Below are 21,959 nucleotides of genomic sequence, written 5' to 3'. Positions count from 1 at the left end.
CCACAGCATGCTACCTATCATGGGCCAACAGTCCTAACAAGTCAGGAGAAAAATCTGTGCCATCTGTGAAAGGCACTGTCATTATCTCCTAATGGAAACAACACTCCCACTACTATGCCCAGAGAAAAGACCCCAAGCCCTGCAAAGAGGAATTCATGTGACACTTAGGAGCTGAAAACCTGAGATTTTTGGAGGATGCTACACACACTCAGGAAATAAAAAAAAAATAACAGCATTCAAATAGAGGCTCACAAGCAGTAAAGCTGCAGAGTGCTGGATTCTATGTGGCAGAAGAATTTGCTTCACACATTCAAAAAAGATGACATACGAAGAGACCAATAAAGTGAGTCTGCAGGAAGCCAAAGATGTGCTTGAATCGCAATTCCAACTACATCTTCCTTTAAATACTTTATAAGTGCTGCCGTTCAGTCAACTCCAGCAAAATTTAAGTAGAACATGTAATGGCTTGTGGTTGTTTTTTTGGGGGGGTTGTTTTTTTTTTGTTTTTTTTTGTTTTTTTTTGGGGGGGGGGGTTGTTTTTTTTTTTTGGTTTAATAGTGTTTGTACTTCCAGCAGCTGACACTGACAAATGCAGTCAAAAAGGAGCAAACATCTACTCATTTAATTTAACATCCTAACTAAACGTTAGTTCAGCAATAACTGTGCTCGTAGCTCCCTGTTTTCAAGTGGCTAGAGAACACCATTCCCACCCTAAATCTTTAATTATGCAATGAGCACTCCCGAGGAGTTTGTCCAAAAGAGATCACAGAGTCTGATGAGCTTATGGAAATAACAATTATATGCACAGAAAACATACTACTGCAATTTTTATTTTCAACAGACATTGTGAGAATAAATATTGTTATTCCAGCTCAAAGAACAATGTTGGGATTCTTTTGCTTTAATACATAGCATTTATTTTCACCAATCCACCAACCAACATTTACAGAGAAGTCATTTATATATACTAGACATCAAGTACGACATGAAAATCCATGGCAGTGCTAGCCCTAATCAATACCGATGGTTAAAGTTTGAGGACATATGAAAAACTAGACAGCAACATTGATTATAACAAACCTGATTTATATACATAAGGTTGAAAATATGTTACATAGAGGATAAATTTGACATTCCTTAGCTACTCTGCACACAAGGTAAGGAGAATTTTCATTCGACATATTTGTTTTTGTGGTGTTCTTTTTTTTGCCTTAATAGGTAAGTAAAACTACATCAGTTTTATCAAAATAATACACACACATACAAAAGGCAAAGATTTTATCACATTTCTTTTCTTTTTCAAAAGGTATGTGAACACATCAGGAGAAAACTATGTTAGCACAATGAGCCGTATAGTCAAATTTTAAAAAGCAAGTTCTCTCCTGTGATTCATTACATTGAAATAAGTACGTTTTTTCACTCAGAGAAATATTTTATATCATAGATATTTCTAACAGAAATTGCACTTTTATTAAAATCATGTATTCACTTTTACTGCTTCATCTGACCTTTTGCCGCTCTTTGGTATATGGGTCATCTGGACGATTTCCTGGCGGATTTAATTTAACTCCCATCTTCCTCAGGAAATGTTTTGTGAACTGGTCACAATCTATAATCTTATATCTTCGAGAGTAAAAGATTACTTCTGTGTCGATATTGAAATGATCTACAGTATAGAACTCGTCTTCATTAGGAGATGGAAGTGGAATCCGATGACGTCGCACAATAGTCCCTGTAAAAGAATAAATTCAAGGAGTGAACATCCTTTGCTCCGAGGATCACTTCACAGACATGCTAGTTTCCTACACTGATACAGCCAAAGCAGATGAAACTATATGGGACAAAAACAAGCCATCCTTCACTCAGCAAGGAACTATAAGAGGATCCTATTTTAATAACAACACCACTAAATATATATATGATGGGGAGGAATAAAGAAGACAAAGCCAGGTGGTGCCCAGGGACAAGAGAAGAGGCTACGGGTACAAATTAAAATAAATAAATAAATAAAATCCAAACACAAGGAAACACCTCTTTTACTGTGATGGTAGCAAATACTACAAGAGGTTTCCCAGAGACGTTGTAGAATCTTCATCCTTGGAGATACTGAAAACCCTGCTGGCCATGGCCCTGGAAATCCTGCTCTAGGTGATCTTGCTTCGAGCAGAGGAGTTGGACCAGATTATCTTAAGAGATTCCTTCCAGCTTCAACCATTCTGGGATTCTGAGGTACCATGAGTATTAAAAAAAAATACTCTATAAGCAACAGCCTCAGCAGGTTAAACAAATCAGTAAGACTTAAATTAAAGCTATGTAGCTGCACGTATGACAAGCTATGATTTATCATGAGTAAAGTTTGAGTTCCCAAAGAATGTCAGATAAGCAAAGCTGGGACTCAGTCCTTGTTTTCAACATTACAAGAGAACAGAAAGAATAGCAATGCAAGTTTTGCCACATCAATATAAAGGCATCACTGTGTGAAAATAACACATAGAGAATACAAAGATGGTCCAGTCCTCAATCTCAGCATCTTTGTTGTGCTTACTAACTCAGATGTCCCTGTAACAACAGCTTCATAACGCAGATACCCACTGCCTAAGACGAGGCAGAAATCACCAGTCCATATGATTACAACAAAAGGTGCAACTTGAAAACAACTACAGTAAACACAAAAATTCCAACGCTAAAGATATGTTCAAGTACTAACCTACTACTACAACAATAGTAGACAATTAGACACAGTTATCTAGAAAGTATATCTCATTATCTCTCAATAACAAACAGCATCTCTTTCCAGGGTCCTTCAGCTGTGCATCTGGTAGTGTTTCCCTCTAAATTCCTTTTGATGGTTTTCCAGCATTGTCTTTTTTTTTTCTTTTTTTTTCTTTTGGTTTGGGGGTAGGAGGGAAGATGAAGAGAGACAGAGGAGGTGGGAGAAATTTATTGCTGTGTATTTATGTTTAGTGTTTTACTGGCCTCATTTCTGAATTACTCCATGGAAATTCTTCACTGTTCAGTTTATTTCACAAGGGACCAATCTGTATGAAATACCTTCCACTACTACATTATCAAAGTTGTTTGTTAAATTCTAACTCCTATAATGAGTTACTCTTACAATATAACTCTCATAATTAGTTCAACTCCCATAAATTTTCAGGGGAATAAAGCAGCAAAGCGATTCTACTCTATATTCACATTAAATAAATTATTTTAGAGATTTTCAGCATTCTGATGTTTCACATGTACCAAATCTGACACTCTGGTTACTGACCTTTGACTATGAAATAAATTTGAAGTTCTATCCGCTTAAACACACACATACTGAAGAGGTATCTTCACAGAAATATTAGTTAGAAAACATGGCAATGAACACATTTTAACACGATGTAATACCCCATAACACTGCCATTAACAAAAACACATACTTCCAAAATGTTACCTAATTTTGCTTAATCCTTGAGTTTCTCCAACAACAACAACAACAACAAAAAAGAAATAATAAACTGACCAGAACAGATCCCCATATTAATGCAAATGTTGATTATAATTTCAGTTAAAATATATTTGTTAACAATTTTCTGACATGCTTTCTGAAGTTATATTCACCTAAGAACCAGTAAATAAACATGCAGCTATTTTTTCCTGTCATCTCTTTTCAAAGTACAGTATATATACCCATTTTCTTCTGATGGGATAAGAACTTCTTTCCTAATGGAAAATGTCTCGTACAGATAATATCAAGTCTAGCATGCCTTCATTTTTACTAGATATCATTGTGCTTGATCTACACAGATGGAGAAAATATTTTATAATGTTGAACTTGAAATTTAATAAAATGTGATGAACTCAGGTTAGGACAATTTTTAAAATGCTGGGACCTTTCATCTGGAAAATAATTCTATTTTTACTTCTAGAAACGTGTTACAAATCATTGTAGGGGGATCTGTGCACATGCAGCAATCTCATTGTCAGGGATGAACGTGTTCTGTCAGTTTATTGAGCAGGCTATCCAACTACAGTACTAATCAGGATCCTAAATATTTGTATCTGGTCAGCCTACAGCTCTTCTATACTGCGATCTTGTAAAGGACGTGGGTGTGCTGCTTCTCTCTGACAATAGCGGTGGCATCAAGTTCCCACATCACAATTTGTAGCAGATTCTTTCTTCTTTCAGGGTTTCTGATTATTTGGCAGCTATAGCAGCAGCTTAAGGAGAACTTAAAAACAACGAAGGATTTCTGGTCAGTGCATGCAGTTGGGCTACATATGATTTGGTCTCTGCTGCTACACTGCTCTACAAAAAGACAAAGAGGTATCAAGAATTTCTCCAGCACAGCTTGCTTACTCCCTCTGCACTACTCAGGACTGTATTAGAAAGGAGTGGAATGGGTAACACTTGGACTTTGCACACTCTGACTGCTTACACAAAAAGAAGTACCACAATTTCTGCAACACAAAGAGTTCATCCCAAGAAACAAGGGAGCTTCTTACATTCACTTAGTCACCCACCTCCAAATATAGCCAGGTCCTGTTCTGGCCACCATTAAATATGACAAGATCACAGTTATCAAGGGCTCCGAGGTGGTCTTAAACTTTTAGATAATCTGTTATATTGGAGGAGCTGCCTGCAACTTCACTTTCCCAACTGCACTTTTCACTTCAGCCAGTCAGCCTTGGGAACCTTGCCAGCAGTCAGCTTCACTTTCTTCCTCAGCTGGCTGACCTTGGGGAAAACCAGCCAACTGCTCCATTGTGCTCTGGCTCTCAAGGCCTGGATTGCTCTGGAAGCTCCTCTTAACCCCATGGGACATAAATAACCTTTTGATAAGGCAGCATCAGCCAGCCAGTCCTTCAAACTGAAAATCAGAACTACAAAACACTAGCATCGTCCCATCTAGACTGGCTTTCTAAGGGAAGAACTTACTTTTACACAGGGAGAATAATTAGTTCCCTGGCTCAGGAAGAACATTGTGGAGTTTATGTGGCAAAATTTACTGTTCTCCCCTTCGTTCCTTCTCTTCAATTAGTTCTTGAGCATTGTGATTGCACTGGTATTTTTTGCTTTCATTCTGGTTTCTCAAGTTCAGGTTGGCCTCTGCATTCTTTTGTGTTGGGCACTTATGTAGATTGTTTCTATAGATTTCCTCTAGTATTCCTAAGAATTTCCACAATATTTTTCAATCTACAGCAAGGCAGTTTCCAAAATAAAATGTACTTTAAATTTCAGTCATTGAGTAGTAACTTAAACTGTCCAAATTCGTGTCTAAGCATAGCAGCCAATTCCACAAAGCACTTTTTAAAGTCACTAGAATACATTTCCCACAGATCACTTACTTTGTCACTCTGAGATTTTGATCACTGGTAAAAGCACATTCCCTGGCTTTTTTAAAGCCAATCTGTTTTAGTCTTGTAAAACCATAATTAATTCTAGCAATTCTAACTTATTTACCACGTGTTCCTTCACAAAATCTTTCTGCAGTCTATAAGCCTCTCCAAGTTTTTTCCCCACAAAGCAACAAGCACTAACCACAGAAGGCGGAGCACAGAGGGAAACGACTACATTTCCTTAATCCCCCCATGCCCAGGGAGACCCATTCAGACCATCAAGCTCTCATTTGTGGGATATGGCATAAGCACTGGTAATCCAGTAGCCCCAAGGCACTAACCATACAAGCAAAGATCTACCTTTGATCTATTCAACCATCAGCCTTTGATCTGTACCATCACTGTAATAACTACTTTTTAAGAGGACTCCTAGGAACAGCTGTGTCTGTTACATCTCTTCCACCTGGTATGCATGCAAATCAGGGTCCCCACTACTTTCTGTATTCTAAAGATTAATCCAAAAGTTTAGCTATTCAGCACCTTTTCCACCAGTGCTTGCTTCTTTTCCTCCTTTACACAACCCCTCTGTAACTGTCCATACAGACTAAGCCTATGCTGTTCTTTAAATTCCCACACATTTTTCCATCTACATCCCCACATCTGTGTTCTTTTGTTCAGTACAATTTGCCCTTATTTCAACAAGCCAAGTTCTCCTACAGTTGAACTCTCCCCTACAGAACCCAGGCGTTTTAATTAACTGAAATATTCGATTTTAGCGTAGGTACAGAGGACAGCATTGTGGTTAAGACCCTGAACTTCAGCTCAGTTCAGCTTCTCTTCCTGTTACAACTTTTCTTATATGATCATGGGCAAGAATTTCGTTTCTTTGTGCTTCAACCTAACAGCTACACAATGCAGACAGATATGCTTCTGTTCCTTTCAGTCTTCTTTTCAATCAGAACAGGGAATATGAACAATAGAAGAGATAAAAGAGGCAATAGGTTGATTTTTAATTGAAAGCTGAGCAAAAGTAATGGTTTAAGCAGATTATAAATATGTATACACATACAAGCATTTATGGTTTATGCACTTTATATACATATTCATATAAAAATAAGCAGTTTAAGACTGCTTTTACATGTATTCAAGAACAAACTTATTGTCCCTGAGGTAACTGTTTCATAGCTTTTACTCATTTATAGAGCATGAAGTCATTGCCCAAGCGCATGGGAGCAAAAACTCTCTGACAAGCATCTGCATCTTTTTTTTTCTTCTCTCTTCTACATAAGTTTAATCTCCAGTTTAAGAAGAATCTTTATGTAAATGCTTATGATAAAGATAAGGCCCAAGGTCATCTCATTAGCTGTGAAGCCTAAACACTCACCAGCTAGTTTGGGAATCTTTCAATCTACAGCATCTCTTTCTTTCTTGATGCAATCAATACACTGAGATTCCATACCAACCCAGGTACCAGCAACAAATAAATGAACTGCTCTTTTAAGATACTGGAACACTTCTTTTTAATCCATATAATTAGCATTTTCTACATAGTCATCCCATATTGAGAAGTGCTCTTACAAAGCTGCAGAGGCCTTCGAAACATCCTTGTATAGAAGACTGAGAAAATCCTTGTTCCTCTCTAATACTATGCAGATAATTTTAGATCTTGTACCAAAGATAACGTCAACAACCATTAACACAAGATCCAACCAAGGAAATAGGAAGAAAGGCTTCCTGTCACCTCAGGGTCATCTCTAGACTGCTAGGAACACCAGGCTGCATATCTCATACAACAATGACAATGCAAAAGACTCATTCTTACAGCTAGATACAAAGCAAACAGCCTTGAATTTGCTTTCTATAATAATGTAGTGCTATAATATGATGGAAAGTACAGCAGCAACAGCAGGGTGGCACAATCCTAGGCTGCAGCAAATGAGAACAAGTCCCAGTGCAGCAGCCATGAGCACACAAACAAACAAAAATCCGCTAACCTTTGGAAGGCCTCAGGTAGGCAGTGCTCAATCACTTTTTTAGGCCATGACTTCGCATTTCTGCTACACTTTCCTGCTTTAACAAACCTGGTTTCTAGCTTCCCTCTCAGAGACATCACCTCTGCTTCTTAGTTTAATTGTATTTCCTTTATTGATAGTCATTTGTTCCAAGCCATGTAATCTAGAAACATCTGCTCCCACTGCTGTGACATGTAAGTCAAGGAAAAACTTCACCTGAGGATGTTTCCAGCCTCGCACAGATAGCTGGAGAGAGGGTGCCTTATAAATTCCCAGGCAAAATGATCCAATATGCTTATCTTTAGGTCATGAAAAATCAATTGCTCTGGTAGGAGTAGGATGAGGTTCCTCTGAATTCAAAATCAGTTCCTGCTGAACAGCCAGCAAAACTTCTCATAAGAACTATTCAACACAGGGAAAGCAGAGTTCAAAGTACTACTCTAAAATAAGATTCCCAGGCAATTTTATCCCAGGTATAACAGAAATGAAGCACTTAACACTTTAAAATATTATCCTGTTCTGTAGACAAATAAACTGATAGCATCTGATCATCTTGGAAAAGAATATCACTGCTAAAAGGTTAATTTAAAAAATAATAATAATAAAACGCTGTGCAAAGATTCATCAGAACATACAAACTATCTTCTGGGACTGGGAGGCGCAGTCATCCCAAGATACTCATCCCAAGACATTCCCACTTATCTGGACTACATCTCTTGCAATTTCTTTTTCTTTTGGATTTTGGCAGTGACCTGTAAACATCAAGAAGCAGCAGCTGCACTCCCCTTCTGCAATAGGATGTTGACTGCCAGATCACATTTCCTTAATGTAAACCAAGTTCGTTAATACTCCGGTAAATCAGTTTACTAAACCTTCTTCCACAAGTCCTCAGGCTGGCCCAAGTGTAATAATATGACTCTGAGGAAAGGCAGCTTAGAAGTGTCACAGAAAAACTACTCAGTTGAGGGCATTTTCATCATAACCAACAGCCAGAGGCACTAAAGTTCCTTCAGTAAATGCAAAGATATCTGCAGCTTCTAATAAACAATAAGAAAGATCCAGCTAGAGAATTTATTATCATAGGAAGGAAGCAGAACCAGGAATGGAAATCCAGAATGCAAGTTGCTTTTCCAGAAGTGATACAAAACCAAAAAAAGACCAAGAATCACATTAAGGAAATATGTGTGTGTGTGTGTGTGTGAATGGATTCTGCCTTACTAAACCTACAGCTTCAAAAAGTAAGGCAATAAAAAAGTCCTCACTGTGACCCATATTAAGATGATTACAGCTATTCACTCACCGTCCATTTTAAGTATTAAGAATTCATGTCATATATTCCTTAAAACAGACCAAGGCTTTGCTGAAAGTATTTACACATTCAGCAAAAACAAAAAAAAAATAGAATGCTATGAAAAATACATACCTTGTTTTATGCCACTATTTTTCACTTGGGGTTCAAGCACTTGAATTGTATCATCTTCAAGGTAGAAGTATATTTTACAATGTCTTATTCTATACGGTTCTTGATTTTTATCAGGCACTTCTTCCTCAAAATAGGCATCAAAAGACAATACCTATTAAAAACAATAAATACATATAAAGCAGCAAAGTCTTCAATGCCTTTGCATAATGCATCAATAAAATAAACTTGTGCACATTATAAGCTAATTAAATGTATGGATTTCAGGAGGTAGATTTATTTCTCAGAAATGCAAGAATGGAAATCCACATTCAATCACATAAATTTAATATTCTTTGGTTGACATCTTTATTATCACAACATCTAAAGCAGAGATGGAACTCTACAGTAAAGAAATAAATCAAGTATAAAACTATCAGCAGGCTGCTTGAAAATTCTTCCAAACAAAGCATTTTTGACAGCACAATGAACTACCTAAGTCGTGAAGAAACTTTTAGACTTCTATCCAATGAATTCCTGGAAAATAATGAAATGACAGTAATGGCTTTACCATTGAGCTAAGTGGAAAGGAGAGTCCTTTTTAAGCAGGTCTTGCAAGCTCTCTAATGAGTGGTGTGGAAGACTACAAGATAAACTATATTTTTTCTGGAGTCTCTTACAGCTGTGCAGTACTGTCATTTCAAAACTTACGTGAATCTGCAATTCAGCAAAAAGGGAAATCTCAGAGAACATACCTACTGGCCTCTCTGTGTTCTCTTGGGAGAGAAATAATGGAAGAAAAAAACCTCCACAGGTGAAGCATTCAGTGGTTTACATTAATGCTGTTAATGTCAGGAGATCTCAGATTAAATTTTGCCAACCAGTTTTATACTTCTTGGTATCGTTCGTGTTCTTTAATCACCAAGACCATGTTTAAGGGAATGTTCAAGAAATATATATTTTGTAGTGTAGTATCTACCAAGATGCTTGTTGTGGTAAGAGTGTGCAAGACAGCATTACTAAAAACTAGGTTTCCACCACCAGCACCTCCAACCAAACATTTGGGTCAGACCAATGTGCTAATTCATACTTCATTTTTGTAATGATTAATAAATTCAACAACCATAATTCTCAGTTCATTAGGCAAAATGACACAGTGGAAAAACAGGAACTTAATTGTTTCATTTCAGTGAGCATCTGGCAGAGCTGGGCTTAAAAATGCTTGAAACCTGTATGTCTGAAATTCCTAAGGCTCAGCCAACACGGAGTTTAACTTCACACCTTGTGCCCAACTGGTGATAAGCCTAGCAACCACAGGATGCATGTACTCTCTTCCTCCTATTCTGCTAGGCACACTAGAGTATGAATGTCTGACAAGCACATTGTTCAACTGTACTGTTTCATTATTAACTGTCTTTAATTCTGTCAGTGCTCATTTCTGAGACCAGTTTTCTCATGAAACACCAGCCAGGTGAAAGGGTCTATTTGCATAGATTTTCAAACAAGAGCTGAGTCCTAAATAGACTGTATTTATTCCTTTCACTAAGCATGCCCTGGTTTACTTCATCAGATAACGTCGTGGAAAGTCTTTTGCAACTTTATTCACTTTGTACCTTTCTTTATGAGCAAACTAGTGTAAGACTGAAACACGCTCAGCAGCCAACTGCAGTTTTGCAGATTGAAACATAATTCAGAAAGGGTGAAGTGGGGAAGGAACATAAAAGATGATGACTTGTTTTACATTTTAAAGCAAACTTACTTTTAGAAATAGTCAAAATTCAACATTTCCTAATTCGTGTGTCATCTGTAGTACATTGCTGCATTGCTGTGTACAGTAGTCCCTTTTTTAGAAATTAGAAGTTGGGTACGAAAATCGAAAGCAACAAATGTTGAACAAACCCTGTGGCACGCTGTAAAGCTGGCATGAGGTTTCCTTAGTGCCTGTGGCAGTCAAATTATAAACATCTTTTCAAGCTCAGGAAGCCTTGTGTATGTATTTAATAACAGGAGAAATTAAATTTACACCTGCTTCCTATTGGGCATATAAAGTTACAAAAACTATTTCTTAACCTACTTAATATGAAGTATTACGCCTGTCCTCTAGAGCTAGAAAGAAAAATGGATAAGAAAGCAGAGTACATTTAAAAACATAAACACCTGTTCATTTTTCATGAAGTCCACTTAGCTGCATCACAAACTGCAGCACTGGCAGGCATAGTGCTATTTCAGGCTCTTACCTGGAGGTTAAATTAATTGGGTAGTACTCTTTAACTGTCTACAATTAAAAACAAAAGACATGAGCCCTCCAGAGTCTAATTCTAAACCCATAAACTCCTGTCCTGCATTGATTGCCCTTGTGCGGGAATATACCGGTGAGACAAAGAGAGTAGCCAGCTAACTCATTTCACCAGCAGGTCCCCTCACTTTCTACCTAACTCATTTATTTCATAAACTTGGGTCCAAATCCTGGAAACATGTATGACCCCAAGAAATCAATGCACATTTTCGTATCAAAAAAGGGGTGCAGATAGAGCATGTGCAGGACTGGCCCTAACACTTAGGCACATTATACCAATTCACATTGGTGAAAAGCAGACGAGCAATACAAGGGAGTTCAGATATAATGTGTATCTGTCTATTCAAGCTTTACATTTTCTCGCAGTAGTTCTGGTCTGCCAAGGAGACAAATAGACAATTATACTGAAATTATCTGCATGACTTTTACTTTAAACCAAAAATTATGTCATTCTTCTCAGTATTTAAATATCCTAATAATTTTGTCATGCAACATTTCTGCAATTTGCTGAATGATTTCTTTTCCCGGATCATTTTCCTTCTCTGATTATAGGCTTATTGCTCTAGAAATAAACCATCGCCAAGTAGCATTTATAGTAAATTCTAAAAGGGAAAGTAATGACAGCATGCTACAAAATACACACCATCCTAGATAACAGTTATTTGATAACTCTCTAGCTTTAAAGGTGCCATTACACTCCTACGAAACAAATAAATATATGTATTAATTTTAAATTCCAGCATCTTTAACAGACACTATCTATTTCCCCGCACATGAACAAAGTCAACAGGACTTTGAGCAAGCAAACAAGACTAGATAGGGGAATTCTAATCCTCAGAACTGCACTGTGGTTAGTGGTCATGCAGATTTTCTCCTGGAATGAGGCCTTCCCTACATTCCTTTAACTACACATTTCCTTGTTTGATCATTTGAAAAACAAAGAAATGGAGAAGTACATTCATTCTGAATATGTTGCAAAACAATTATTTGCTATCACTATTTTAAATGGTTTTAAGGAGGTATTAACTACCTCCTTATTTGTATTATATCCTGTAGGAGACATATCCCAATACAGAAATATTTGTATATTTTGCTGTATAACTTATGTTTACCTTAATTATACAATATACAAATATTAAGGAAAAACAGAAGTTGCCACCCTTTTTGTTTACCCAAGAACATTTCTCCATGCAAAAACTAATCTGACCATCTGAATTTCACCTCTGTATTATGGTATCTGTTCATAAAAAACCATACAGATTCTGATTTCTACATACCTGTTTGTCAAATGCTATCCAGGCAGGAGAACCACATCCCAGCTCTGCAGGAAACACGCTGGTTTTAGGTTTCAGATTCTGTCCAGGTAGTGGTTCACCTCCTATTCCAGGTTTATCTTCCGCAACCAGCATAGCAACATTATTGCAGTAGCCCCAGTGCTGCGATTTGTGGAACTTTTCTTTCCCTAACTATCAAAGGTTTGGAAGGAAAGAGAGAAAAAGACATTTTAATGTGTGGTTTTAACTTCATAAGAGTTATCTAGCTAGGCAAGGGGGATAAATCGCACAGAAGTTTTTCTATAAGTACTTTTAATACTATCTGTAAACCTGTAACAATTTGAGCACGGCATGTGAAGTGACCTTATCTCAGCAGTCAGTTTTGTGTCTTATGGATCAATATGGAAAGGCATTCTGGTAACATAGCCAGGCTGAGAAACAGGATGATACCAGCTGTTGTTCCCCTTTTTCTTCCCTACAATAAGGACTATGGAAGAAGGAAGCAAGTCATCCACGAGAACAATGCAAAAGGTAGAGGGGGAAAAGCTTCCTCTATAGAACCCGAGAGGTCAAAAGGAACCACTTCAGGAGTATCTAGAAAACAGGCTGCTGTCATAACCTATGTTGAAGACCTTATTTATATTTGCATTGCAGAGTGCAAAATACATACTCCTGAATACACTTCAGTTTGGGGAATCTTCAGCTGAATCAAAAGACAGAAAATTCATTCTATCTGGCCTTATTTCAAAAGACAGCCTTTGGAGCTATTTATTTATTTATTTTACATTATTACTGTTTTTCAGGCAGTTACAGATGGAGTGCTTAAAGACAACCAACTGCAAAGAAAGCCATCCTGCCTGCTCGCATTTCTTGACTAGTACTGGAGCCTGCCTTGAAGTGATGCAGAAAAGTCTCCAGTGAGCATCAGTCCTGCCTGTGGGAATGCTCCTTCCAGTGGGCAACCTGCACTACTGGCGTGCTCCCTCACGCAGAGGCAGCAGCTCCACACAGATCAGACAAACAGGAAGAGCTAAAACAGGAGACAGCACCACAAACCCTTTCTTCCATGAGCAGCAATATTGACCCATTAGCTCCTCTTACTCTGCTCCCTTCCTCACTTCCTCAAATCCTTGAAACGCTTCAGAGCAACTGAGTTGTGCCCCCAGTCTTCAGCCTGGGGCTGGGGGACCATGAGGAAAGCTGAGGCTGAAGGGGAAAGAACTGATGCTAGGAAAAAAACAGGAAGGACCTGGGCAATGGAAAGGATAGACAGTATAATTCTCCAAGCATCACTGGAGCAGATATATCAGTAATGTAGCACTGCATTTGGAAAGTTTGGATTGGATATTAAGGACAATTTCCTCTCAGTAAGAGCAGTGCTGCAGTGGCACAGGCTGCCCAGGGAGGTGGTGCAGTCACTGTCCCTGGAGGTGTTCCAGAGCCGTGTGGATGTGGCACTGAGGGACGTGGGCAGTGGGCATGGGGGGGGGTGGGCTGCTGGTTGGACTGCGTGATCTTAGAGGTCTTTTCTAGTCTTAATGATTCCTTGAAGACAAAACAACATTAATTAGAACACCCACATTTAAATCAGTACTTCCCAAAAAAAGTGTGGACGACACTGCATTACCATCATGAATAAAAATTGGCCAAGAGAAATGTTGTTCATCACAGCAACGTTCAAGTGCTCCAGAATAATATAATACACATTCAATATTCTGGGAAATGTGAAAGCAGTGGAGCAGCAAAACCTGAAAGGGGCTGACTAGTTATTTTACTCTGCCAATATGAAATTGAGTGAGGAATCTGAAAGGCAGCTAACCTTTGGCTCATAACATTCACTGCTCATATACACAAACTACTGCGCACTGAAGGTGGAAATCTCAACGGTGCTCTAAGCCCAATGACACAGGAAGGAGAGCTGCTCCTGAACGAACAGCTCTATCCCCACCTTAGTTTAGATTTTGCTTATAATGCAAAGGCAGTGGTATGCAAAAAAACACATGACTTATTATTTTTATAACTGATTATTTTTAATGTCATAAAAATCAATGGCCGTACCCTACTCAGGTTAACAAAGGCTGGGCTAAGCAGCATCCTTCAAAGCAGACACTGCAAGGTTTCCAATAGGGGTGGTTTTCTCCCTCTTATTTGGACACTAGCAAGCTGCTCTTTCTTGTTCTGTTCCCTTTTTTTTATCATTGCTTTTATTCCCTGGTAAACTGATAAAGAGCTGGAGAGAAGACAGAATGGGAGGGAGCTTTCTGCGTTTATTAGGTCTAATGTGGAATAGCTAGAGTCAAGGTGAGTTTTACAAAGGAAATCTGTGGGCAAAAACATCTGATTTACACTGAAGGCTCCATCCACAAGCAGATCCATTTTGACACAGCAAGTACTTCTTCTCTGCCTATTACCAAAGCATGAGTTAGGGAGAAAAGCACAGTTTTTAAAGCACAGTAAAAGTGGCAGCTATCCTGAGCAAAGGAAAGTCCCCTCATGTCCCCAAAGCTTCTTCAAGAAGCATTTTCAGTCCCTCCTTTACTTGGCTTCAGTGAGTTACTGCATGAGAAACTGTTTGCCAAAGAAATCCACGTTTGCTCCTGCTGGAAATTTTCTTAGGGCCAAAATCACAACAGAGTTCAAGACTTGATTTGAAAAACAAGCGGTCCAACAGCTGTAATTCCATTAAGAATCTTCTGTGGAGTCCCTGTAGCATTTTAGGGCTTGACAGAAAGATCATTTTAGATCAATAATCACAGTACTACTTATAAGCTCCTCTGTGAAGATCACCCAAGTCTCCTCTAGAAACATGAGCAGGTTATTCCTTTTTAAGCAAAGGAGTTATTATAATGGAAGATCGCAAAAGAGAAAAATGACATTTGAGAAACTTCAGCTAACAAACCCAGACAGCATCCAGCCGAAAACAGTGACAGAAAATCACGTTACATTCACAGAAGTATTAAGCAACTTCTAAAAGAGATCTGTGACAGTGCAGGGAAAGAGCTTTACTGTGTCAGCTGTGCTAATACCGGCTGCAGATCCGCTGAATAAAGTTGGCTGTTTTCTGTGCGGTGAGCCTGCAATAAATATTGGGGATACATTCAATAATGACAAATGTGAAGGTTGGGATTCTCTGCAGCTTTGTGGATTTACGCACTGCAGTCTCAGGGGAGCGCTGCCCCGTGCTCTCAGCATCTCGCTTTTTAGTACTCGGGTACATCCACAACAGGAAGCTGCACCCTTCAGCTGAACCAAACACGAGTGGAAATTTGTCACCACAGCCACTGTCCCATGGGCCATGTCTTGTTAAGCAAATGCCACAGGGAGTTAGGGCAAAAGCCACTGGCAGTACTGTGTTACTCTTCCCCCCTTGTTCATTTTTAATTGCAGCTGCACTGTGGAGTCCTGGCTCAAATTCTGTACCAGGATGAACAGTGACATTTCTGAACTACTTTAGACTGTTCATATTGTATCCTAGTTGTTTCAGCTAAAGAATGGAAATACACGTAAACACTGCATGCTATGCAAATGAACTCCATGCAGCCTCCTGCCCTCTTGAAAGCACAGGTCACACAAGAGACAGAAATAAATAGCACAAGTTCTCACAACACTTACAAGTAGCATCTCTCACCAAGCAAGCACTCATTTCAGAGAATCATAGAATGGCCTGGATTGAAAGGACCACAATCATCATCTAGTTCCAACCCCCGTGCTGTATGCAGGGTCGACAACCATCAGACCAAGCTGCCCAGAGCCACATCCAGCCTGGCCTTGAATGCCTCCAGGGATGGAGCATCCACAACCTCCTTGGGCAACCTGTTCCAGTGCGTCACCACCCTCTGTGTGAAAAACCTCCTCCTAATATCTAACCTAAACCTCCCTGTCTCAGTTTAAAGCCATTTCCTACTGAGAAGCCACATTTCAGCCACATGTATTATCCTCACACAGCTTCAGAGGTTTCAGCATACTTGGGGATGAGTGCTGGTGTAAAAGGAGGATTGCCCTAAGACATTGTTCACAGCTGCAGTGGTGCCCCACTGAACATGTCCCAGAAGGAGATGCACCATCAGCAGCCTGGAGCAGAACGACAAGCTTGCTCTCACTTCCAGAGCTGGGCCAGCCTGAGAGGAGACAACAGACCAATATAAAGGAAGGCATAAAAAATGCAGCCCTGATGGGAAGCTAAGAAAGATTTGAGCTGGGGGATGTGAGCAGACAGACCTGGGGAGTGAGGCTGAGGGGCAGCAAAGAATGGAAGGGGCTCAGAAACGAAGGCCAGAACCTGGAGCAGGGAAAGGCACAGCATAAAGAGCTTGGAAAGCACCTTGGCAACGAAAACAAATGTCCCTTTTTGACACCAATGATTACAGAGCAGCAGAAAACAGTTTAACCAGGAAGAATCTAGAGACAGCAATAGTAGCACAACTGAGGTAATTCCAAGCTACTACAATAAACATGAAAGAGGGGGAATTTGCTCTATGCCAACAAAATTTGCAGCAGAAATGGGTACTCTCAAGTATGTACTTTTATCCCCCAAGATCTATAAAGTCATTGTCTGAGTCTCCAATAAATTGGAAAGAACTCTCTCTGAGGAGGATTCCAAACCTTAGGCACAAAAATGCCCTGGTCAGAGAGAACACACTTAATCCAACCCATAGGAATAGTCTTCTCCATCACCTGCCGATACAAGGCAAGAACAGCAGCCTGCTATCAGAAGGTGCTCTTCACAGCAGGAGGTGGATCAGTAACACTAGCAGAGGAAGACACAACATGGCTGCACCGTCACCAGAGCCATTCCTGCCACAACGCAGACTCCGAGCACACTCACACTCTTGCAGTAACAGAGCAAACCTATTGCACACAGTGTTTTTACCATGTGCAGCATTAAACATGATTACTGAGGTATGTGGGTATTTTTGCCTTAGCACATATATAACTTGTACTGGCAAAGCTGAAGACCTTTCTATTGCACAATTTTAGCATCAGTCAGGCTTTGCAGGTAGAAGATACAGTACTGTTTGGTCTGCCTTTGGCTGTTCTTTGTTGGCTTTGGTGACAGGAACAAAGCTTTTATGTATTTACAAAAATAAATGACCACGTTCTTTAATTCAACAGTGCGGTGCACCACTGTTGATCCCCATGCCCCGCCAGGCAGGGTAAGGCCTTTCCCCAGTGCTGTCAGGGCAGGGGAAACCAACCCTCATATGCATGGCACCTTCAGCCTCACTCTTCTCTTAGAGCTGAGGAAAAGCTGTGTTATGTTACCATAGGAACCACTCCGGCTATTTTGAAACTGTCTATCACCTTGGTGTATTACCCTCAGCTCTAATTAGCTGCGGTGCCCGAGCAGCTAGGTTTTGTCTCAGCTAAACAGAACTACAGTGGCAGCATTGCTCTGGGGCATGAATTGGAAAGAGGCACCAGTCAGTTACAGTTAAGGGGAAAAACAAAAAAAATAGACATCACACACAGGCTGCTGCCTTTTTGCAGCACTGGGCCACGCAGTTTGTGGTCTTCAGCAGCAAAGGGAAGATGCACGCAAGTTGAGATGAAGCTTTTCTGCTCGCAGGCTGGAGAGGAAGCAAACGTTCTTGGTAGAGCTGTCAGAGACTAATAATAATCATAGAGGAGCTGCACTGCAAGAGCCAGTGACCCTTAGACACAAAGATGCAAGCACTGTATAAGGATTTCTTAATTCCTCTTTGCCAGCAGCAATCCCTGCTGCCCTGGAGTTACTGGTGTTCTCTAACCACCTTTAAGCCCTGGTTTTCTGTGGGAGCTCAGCCTCCTCATTAAAAACATCCAAATGGATATGTATACCTTTTCGACTTTTTGAAGGCCTCTATATGCAGCAGGTAGCACTAAGGGCGGAGAACAGAGTATTGCAGCAGTAGCTTGAACGGTGATAAGAACAAGAGTGGGATTAATACGCATAATTATAAACAAAGGGCTGACAGGACCTGCAGTTCCCTACCCCATGCTCATCCCTCTTCAATAACCTCCATCGACTGATTTAATTTAACAGAACAAGCAGCTCCTGCATAACACTTAGTAATTCTACCTCCATCTAGCAGATAGGAATGGTACACACCTACTTCACTGATCTGCTGTGCCCACTTAGCAGCTATCAGAAAAGGTATGTACACAACCGACTCCTTACAATACAAAGCTGAATTCAGAAGACCACCACCAACCTTTCCCTTCTAAAAGAACAGTACCAGCCTGCTGATCATGGGGAAGAAGTCACATGAAATATCCTTGCTGCTTGTAAGAGGTCCTGCAAGAGGTGATGTGTTGGCGGGTACTCATGCAATGCTCACACACCAATGAGGCTGGGAAGCCCACATATTTCTACATAATTTTATGCTCCTTATATAACTACCTAGGCAGCTACCCTTCCTTCTACCTGTCCTTGTTCTTTAGAGAGAGATTTTCCACTGGGCTGCACTTCATGCAGGCTGATTTACTGCTCATAAAGTGTGCTCCCAGACATGCAAACAGGACATGGAGCAAACAACTTGAAGAGGTGCTGAGGCTCATGGTATTGCTGGCATTAGTGCACATGGCTTAAGAAACGATTTGGAAACCCTCCCTCCCTACACCTTCTGTACTACCCCTCACAGAAGGAGTTAGGCTCTGGAGCCAGCCAAGTGCTGCAGAAACCAGGGCTTTGCTGGTTATTTCATCGAATCCTTAGTTTTGGAAGGGACCATTAAAGGCCATCAAGCCTAACTTCTCTGCAATGAACAGGGACACCACAGATAGATCAGGGCCTGATCTGGCCTCACCTTGAAAGTCTCCAGAGACGAGGCATCCACAGCATCTCTGGGCAACCTGTTCCAGTGTGTCACTACCCTCACTGGAAAAGACTTTTTCTTTATATCCAACCTAAATCTGCCCTCTTTGAGCTTGAAAACCATTTCCCTTGTTCCATCACCACAGAACCTGCTAAAGAGCCTGCCCCTTCTCTTTCAGTTCGTAGTGTGAATACCAAATTCCCCTCCAGTTATTTTACACTTATTAAGAAAGCCCACACTGCTGTGTCTGCTTCTTAAAGGCAACGTCTCCAGAGCCATTCCCAAACCCTTCTTTCCCACATCACGCTACAGTACTCAGCAAATTATCCCTGGAAGCAGTGATGCGTTCAGCTCCACAACGCCCTCTCCTCGCGCCCTGCTGCCGGCCCTGCCGACAGTCTAAGCGCCTCTTTCCCTCGCTCTCGCCATGGGGAACGGGGCTAGAGGGAAAGGAAGGGACGTCTCGTCCGTGCCACTCACGTTCCGGCCGACGGAAAAGCCGGGCAGCACCGGCAGAGCCATGACCAGACCCCCAACGCCAGCCCGGCCCGCTGCGGTGTGGGGCCGTTGCCTGGAAACCGAAGAGTGACGTCACAAGAGGGGAGGGGCGAAGAACAGCGGGGACGAGAGGAGCCGAGTGGGACCGAGTGAGGCCGAGCGGAGCCGAGCGGAGCCGAGCGCGGCCGAGCGCGGCGCCCCCTAGCGGGGTTAGAGAGCCCGGAGGAGTTAGATTTTAACGCTTTTCATTTTGCCACTTTTTTATTCATCTCGTTTTACTTTGCTGCCCTGGGTGAGGTGAGAAGAGGGAGCGAGGGGAGAAGTTTTTACATCTTCTTGTTCTTTGGGGCTTATTTTTTAATGCATTTCAGTCCACGGTGAGGGTGGAACTGGGTCAGTGGGTTTGCACGTTCCGGTTTCCCAGCTCCGCATTATGCGGCCGTGTTTGCATGCGGTGCGGGAAGGGAACGCTTCGCATGTATTACAATTGGAAATGAAAGGTACCGTCGTTTGAATCGCATTCGTTTCGTATGGTGGGCGGTATTAAGCTCAGATTTCAACTTCAAACGGAGGATAGATAGAGTGAGGTTCTCACGGGTGGATCTGGGAGGAGGATGGGTTGTGCCTTTCTGGGATGGAACTCACATTTCCCTTGTAAATAAGGGAAGATGCCCTCCAGATCGCTTCCATGGCCCATTCCAGAGAGCAGCAGCCGTGCTACGTTGTGTTCCTCCATTTTACATAAGACTCTTCATCGGGGCTTTTTATTTGAATAGGACTTTTCTTGCAGTGCAAAAATATAATAATAATAATAAGCTTATGGGTAAAATAGCTGGAACCCCAATACTTAAATTCTGTCACGCTATTCCGCTGTCTCAATGGAGCTGCAGTTGAGTGGCCTTGTATCCTTATTCTCGTAGACAGAGCGGATCTCCCCTGCCGTATTTCATACTCTGTGGTGCAGCAGACCATGAAATTCCCATCACACATCATCTCTCCTCCCTAAAAGAAAGATCTTGTGGAAAGGCAATGGATCTAGTCGAAATGAGAGGGAGCACTCCCTCTGCAGCTCCCTATAGAACACTTCTGCGGCATTCGCTTGTCAGATCTGTTATTATCATGGAATTTTAGAACCACGGAATCATTAAGATTGGAAAAGACCACTAAAATCATCTAGTCCAACCACCAACCCATGGCCAGCATGCCAACTAAACCATGTCCCTCAGCATCAAAACATTCTCGTTTCAAAAACTCACAGTATCACGGAGAATGTTCCATTTGTAATTGCTTCCAGAAGTTTGAAAAGGGAAAGGAGGAGGAGGAAGTTTTGCAAATCTGAAAGGGTTATTGCCAGGCATGCAAAACTTTGCTGAGCGTCAGCTCTTCGGCACTGCCTGCTGTTGATCCCCTACTCTCCTTGTAATAAGCCTTTATGTCTCTGACAAACATTGCTCAGGAGACAGCTGGTGTACTCATAGAACGTACCTTTCGGTTTTCACAGCTTGCATTAGAGAGGATCGTCAGAAAGGGCATCCAAAGCATTTTAGAACACTTATGTGCTGATACGTCCTTCTGAAATGATCGAACCAGCATAGCTGCTGCTGCTTTGTATCAGTTATTATTGATATCAAAACTTATTCCCATAAGTCCGGTGCAATGAGTGGCACAGTTTCTCTTTTGCAATGGCAAGCAGTGAAGAATTAGTGTCTCCTTCATTTCATTCTTTCTCTGGAAAATTTTGTTTTTCTCTTCAGTTCTTGTTGGCCCATTTCGAAATGGGGCAATTGATATGTAATAGGGCAGTACTTTCAGTATCGGTAATGATGTGTCGCTTTAAGTCCTCAGATGGCACAGACATTGACTACCTGTGAGAAATGTGCAAGGGAAACAGCAACACATAAGAGGGATAGTGAAATGTACGGCATCAGCAAAGAGTACAATCCATTTCCAGCAGAAAATCCTTCCTGACCTTTGGGTCAAATCTGTCTGCATAGGATTACCTTCAGCCTCATCCCATAAAGAAGCTGCAGGGAGCAGCAGGGAAAGGAAGCAAGCATCTTCCCAGTACACTGAAAGCACAATTGCAGAGTGATGTTTTCTGCCAGTCTTCAATCACTTTTTGCTTTCAAATCTGGAAAAAAAGAGTAAAAAAAAAACAAAAAAAGACAAGGAGTGTATCCTACCTAAAACAGAGTTGTTTTTTCCTACATTACCTTCTCTTTGGGGTTTCTCTCACATGTTTATTCTTTTTTGCTCCTTGCTGTATTCACTCAAGAAGTCAGACTGAGTGAAAACAAATTAATTTGAATGCCTTTTCTGGGAAAAATAAAAGTACTACAGGAAAACCTTTGTTGAAAAATG

At 40.8% G+C, this 21,959-nt stretch overlaps 1 protein-coding gene across 1 annotated transcript in view; it reads right to left on the bottom strand.

The window, feature by feature from the left end:
* The window catches only part of EFHC2 (EF-hand domain containing 2), a 58,365-nt gene extending 38,684 nt beyond the window's left edge, over positions 1-19,681 (bottom strand). Inside the window, exons 1-4 of the mRNA XM_072339102.1 lie at positions 19,581-19,681; positions 12,310-12,498; positions 8,761-8,911; positions 1,509-1,732 (exon numbers count right to left, since the gene is read on the bottom strand). Coding sequence (XP_072195203.1) covers positions 1,509-1,732; positions 8,761-8,911; positions 12,310-12,498; positions 19,581-19,622 — 606 coding nt within the window. The 5' untranslated portion in view covers positions 19,623-19,681. The remainder of the gene's footprint in view (positions 1-1,508; positions 1,733-8,760; positions 8,912-12,309; positions 12,499-19,580) is intronic.
* Positions 19,682-21,959: the final 2,278 nt, after the last annotated feature.

This window comes from Excalfactoria chinensis, chromosome 1 (assembly GCF_039878825.1).
Source record: "Excalfactoria chinensis isolate bCotChi1 chromosome 1, bCotChi1.hap2, whole genome shotgun sequence".
NCBI classification, from domain to species: Eukaryota; Metazoa; Chordata; class Aves; order Galliformes; family Phasianidae; genus Excalfactoria; species Excalfactoria chinensis.
Note: the sequence above shows the minus strand (reverse complement) of the source record. Positions and strands in the feature narration are given on the sequence as shown.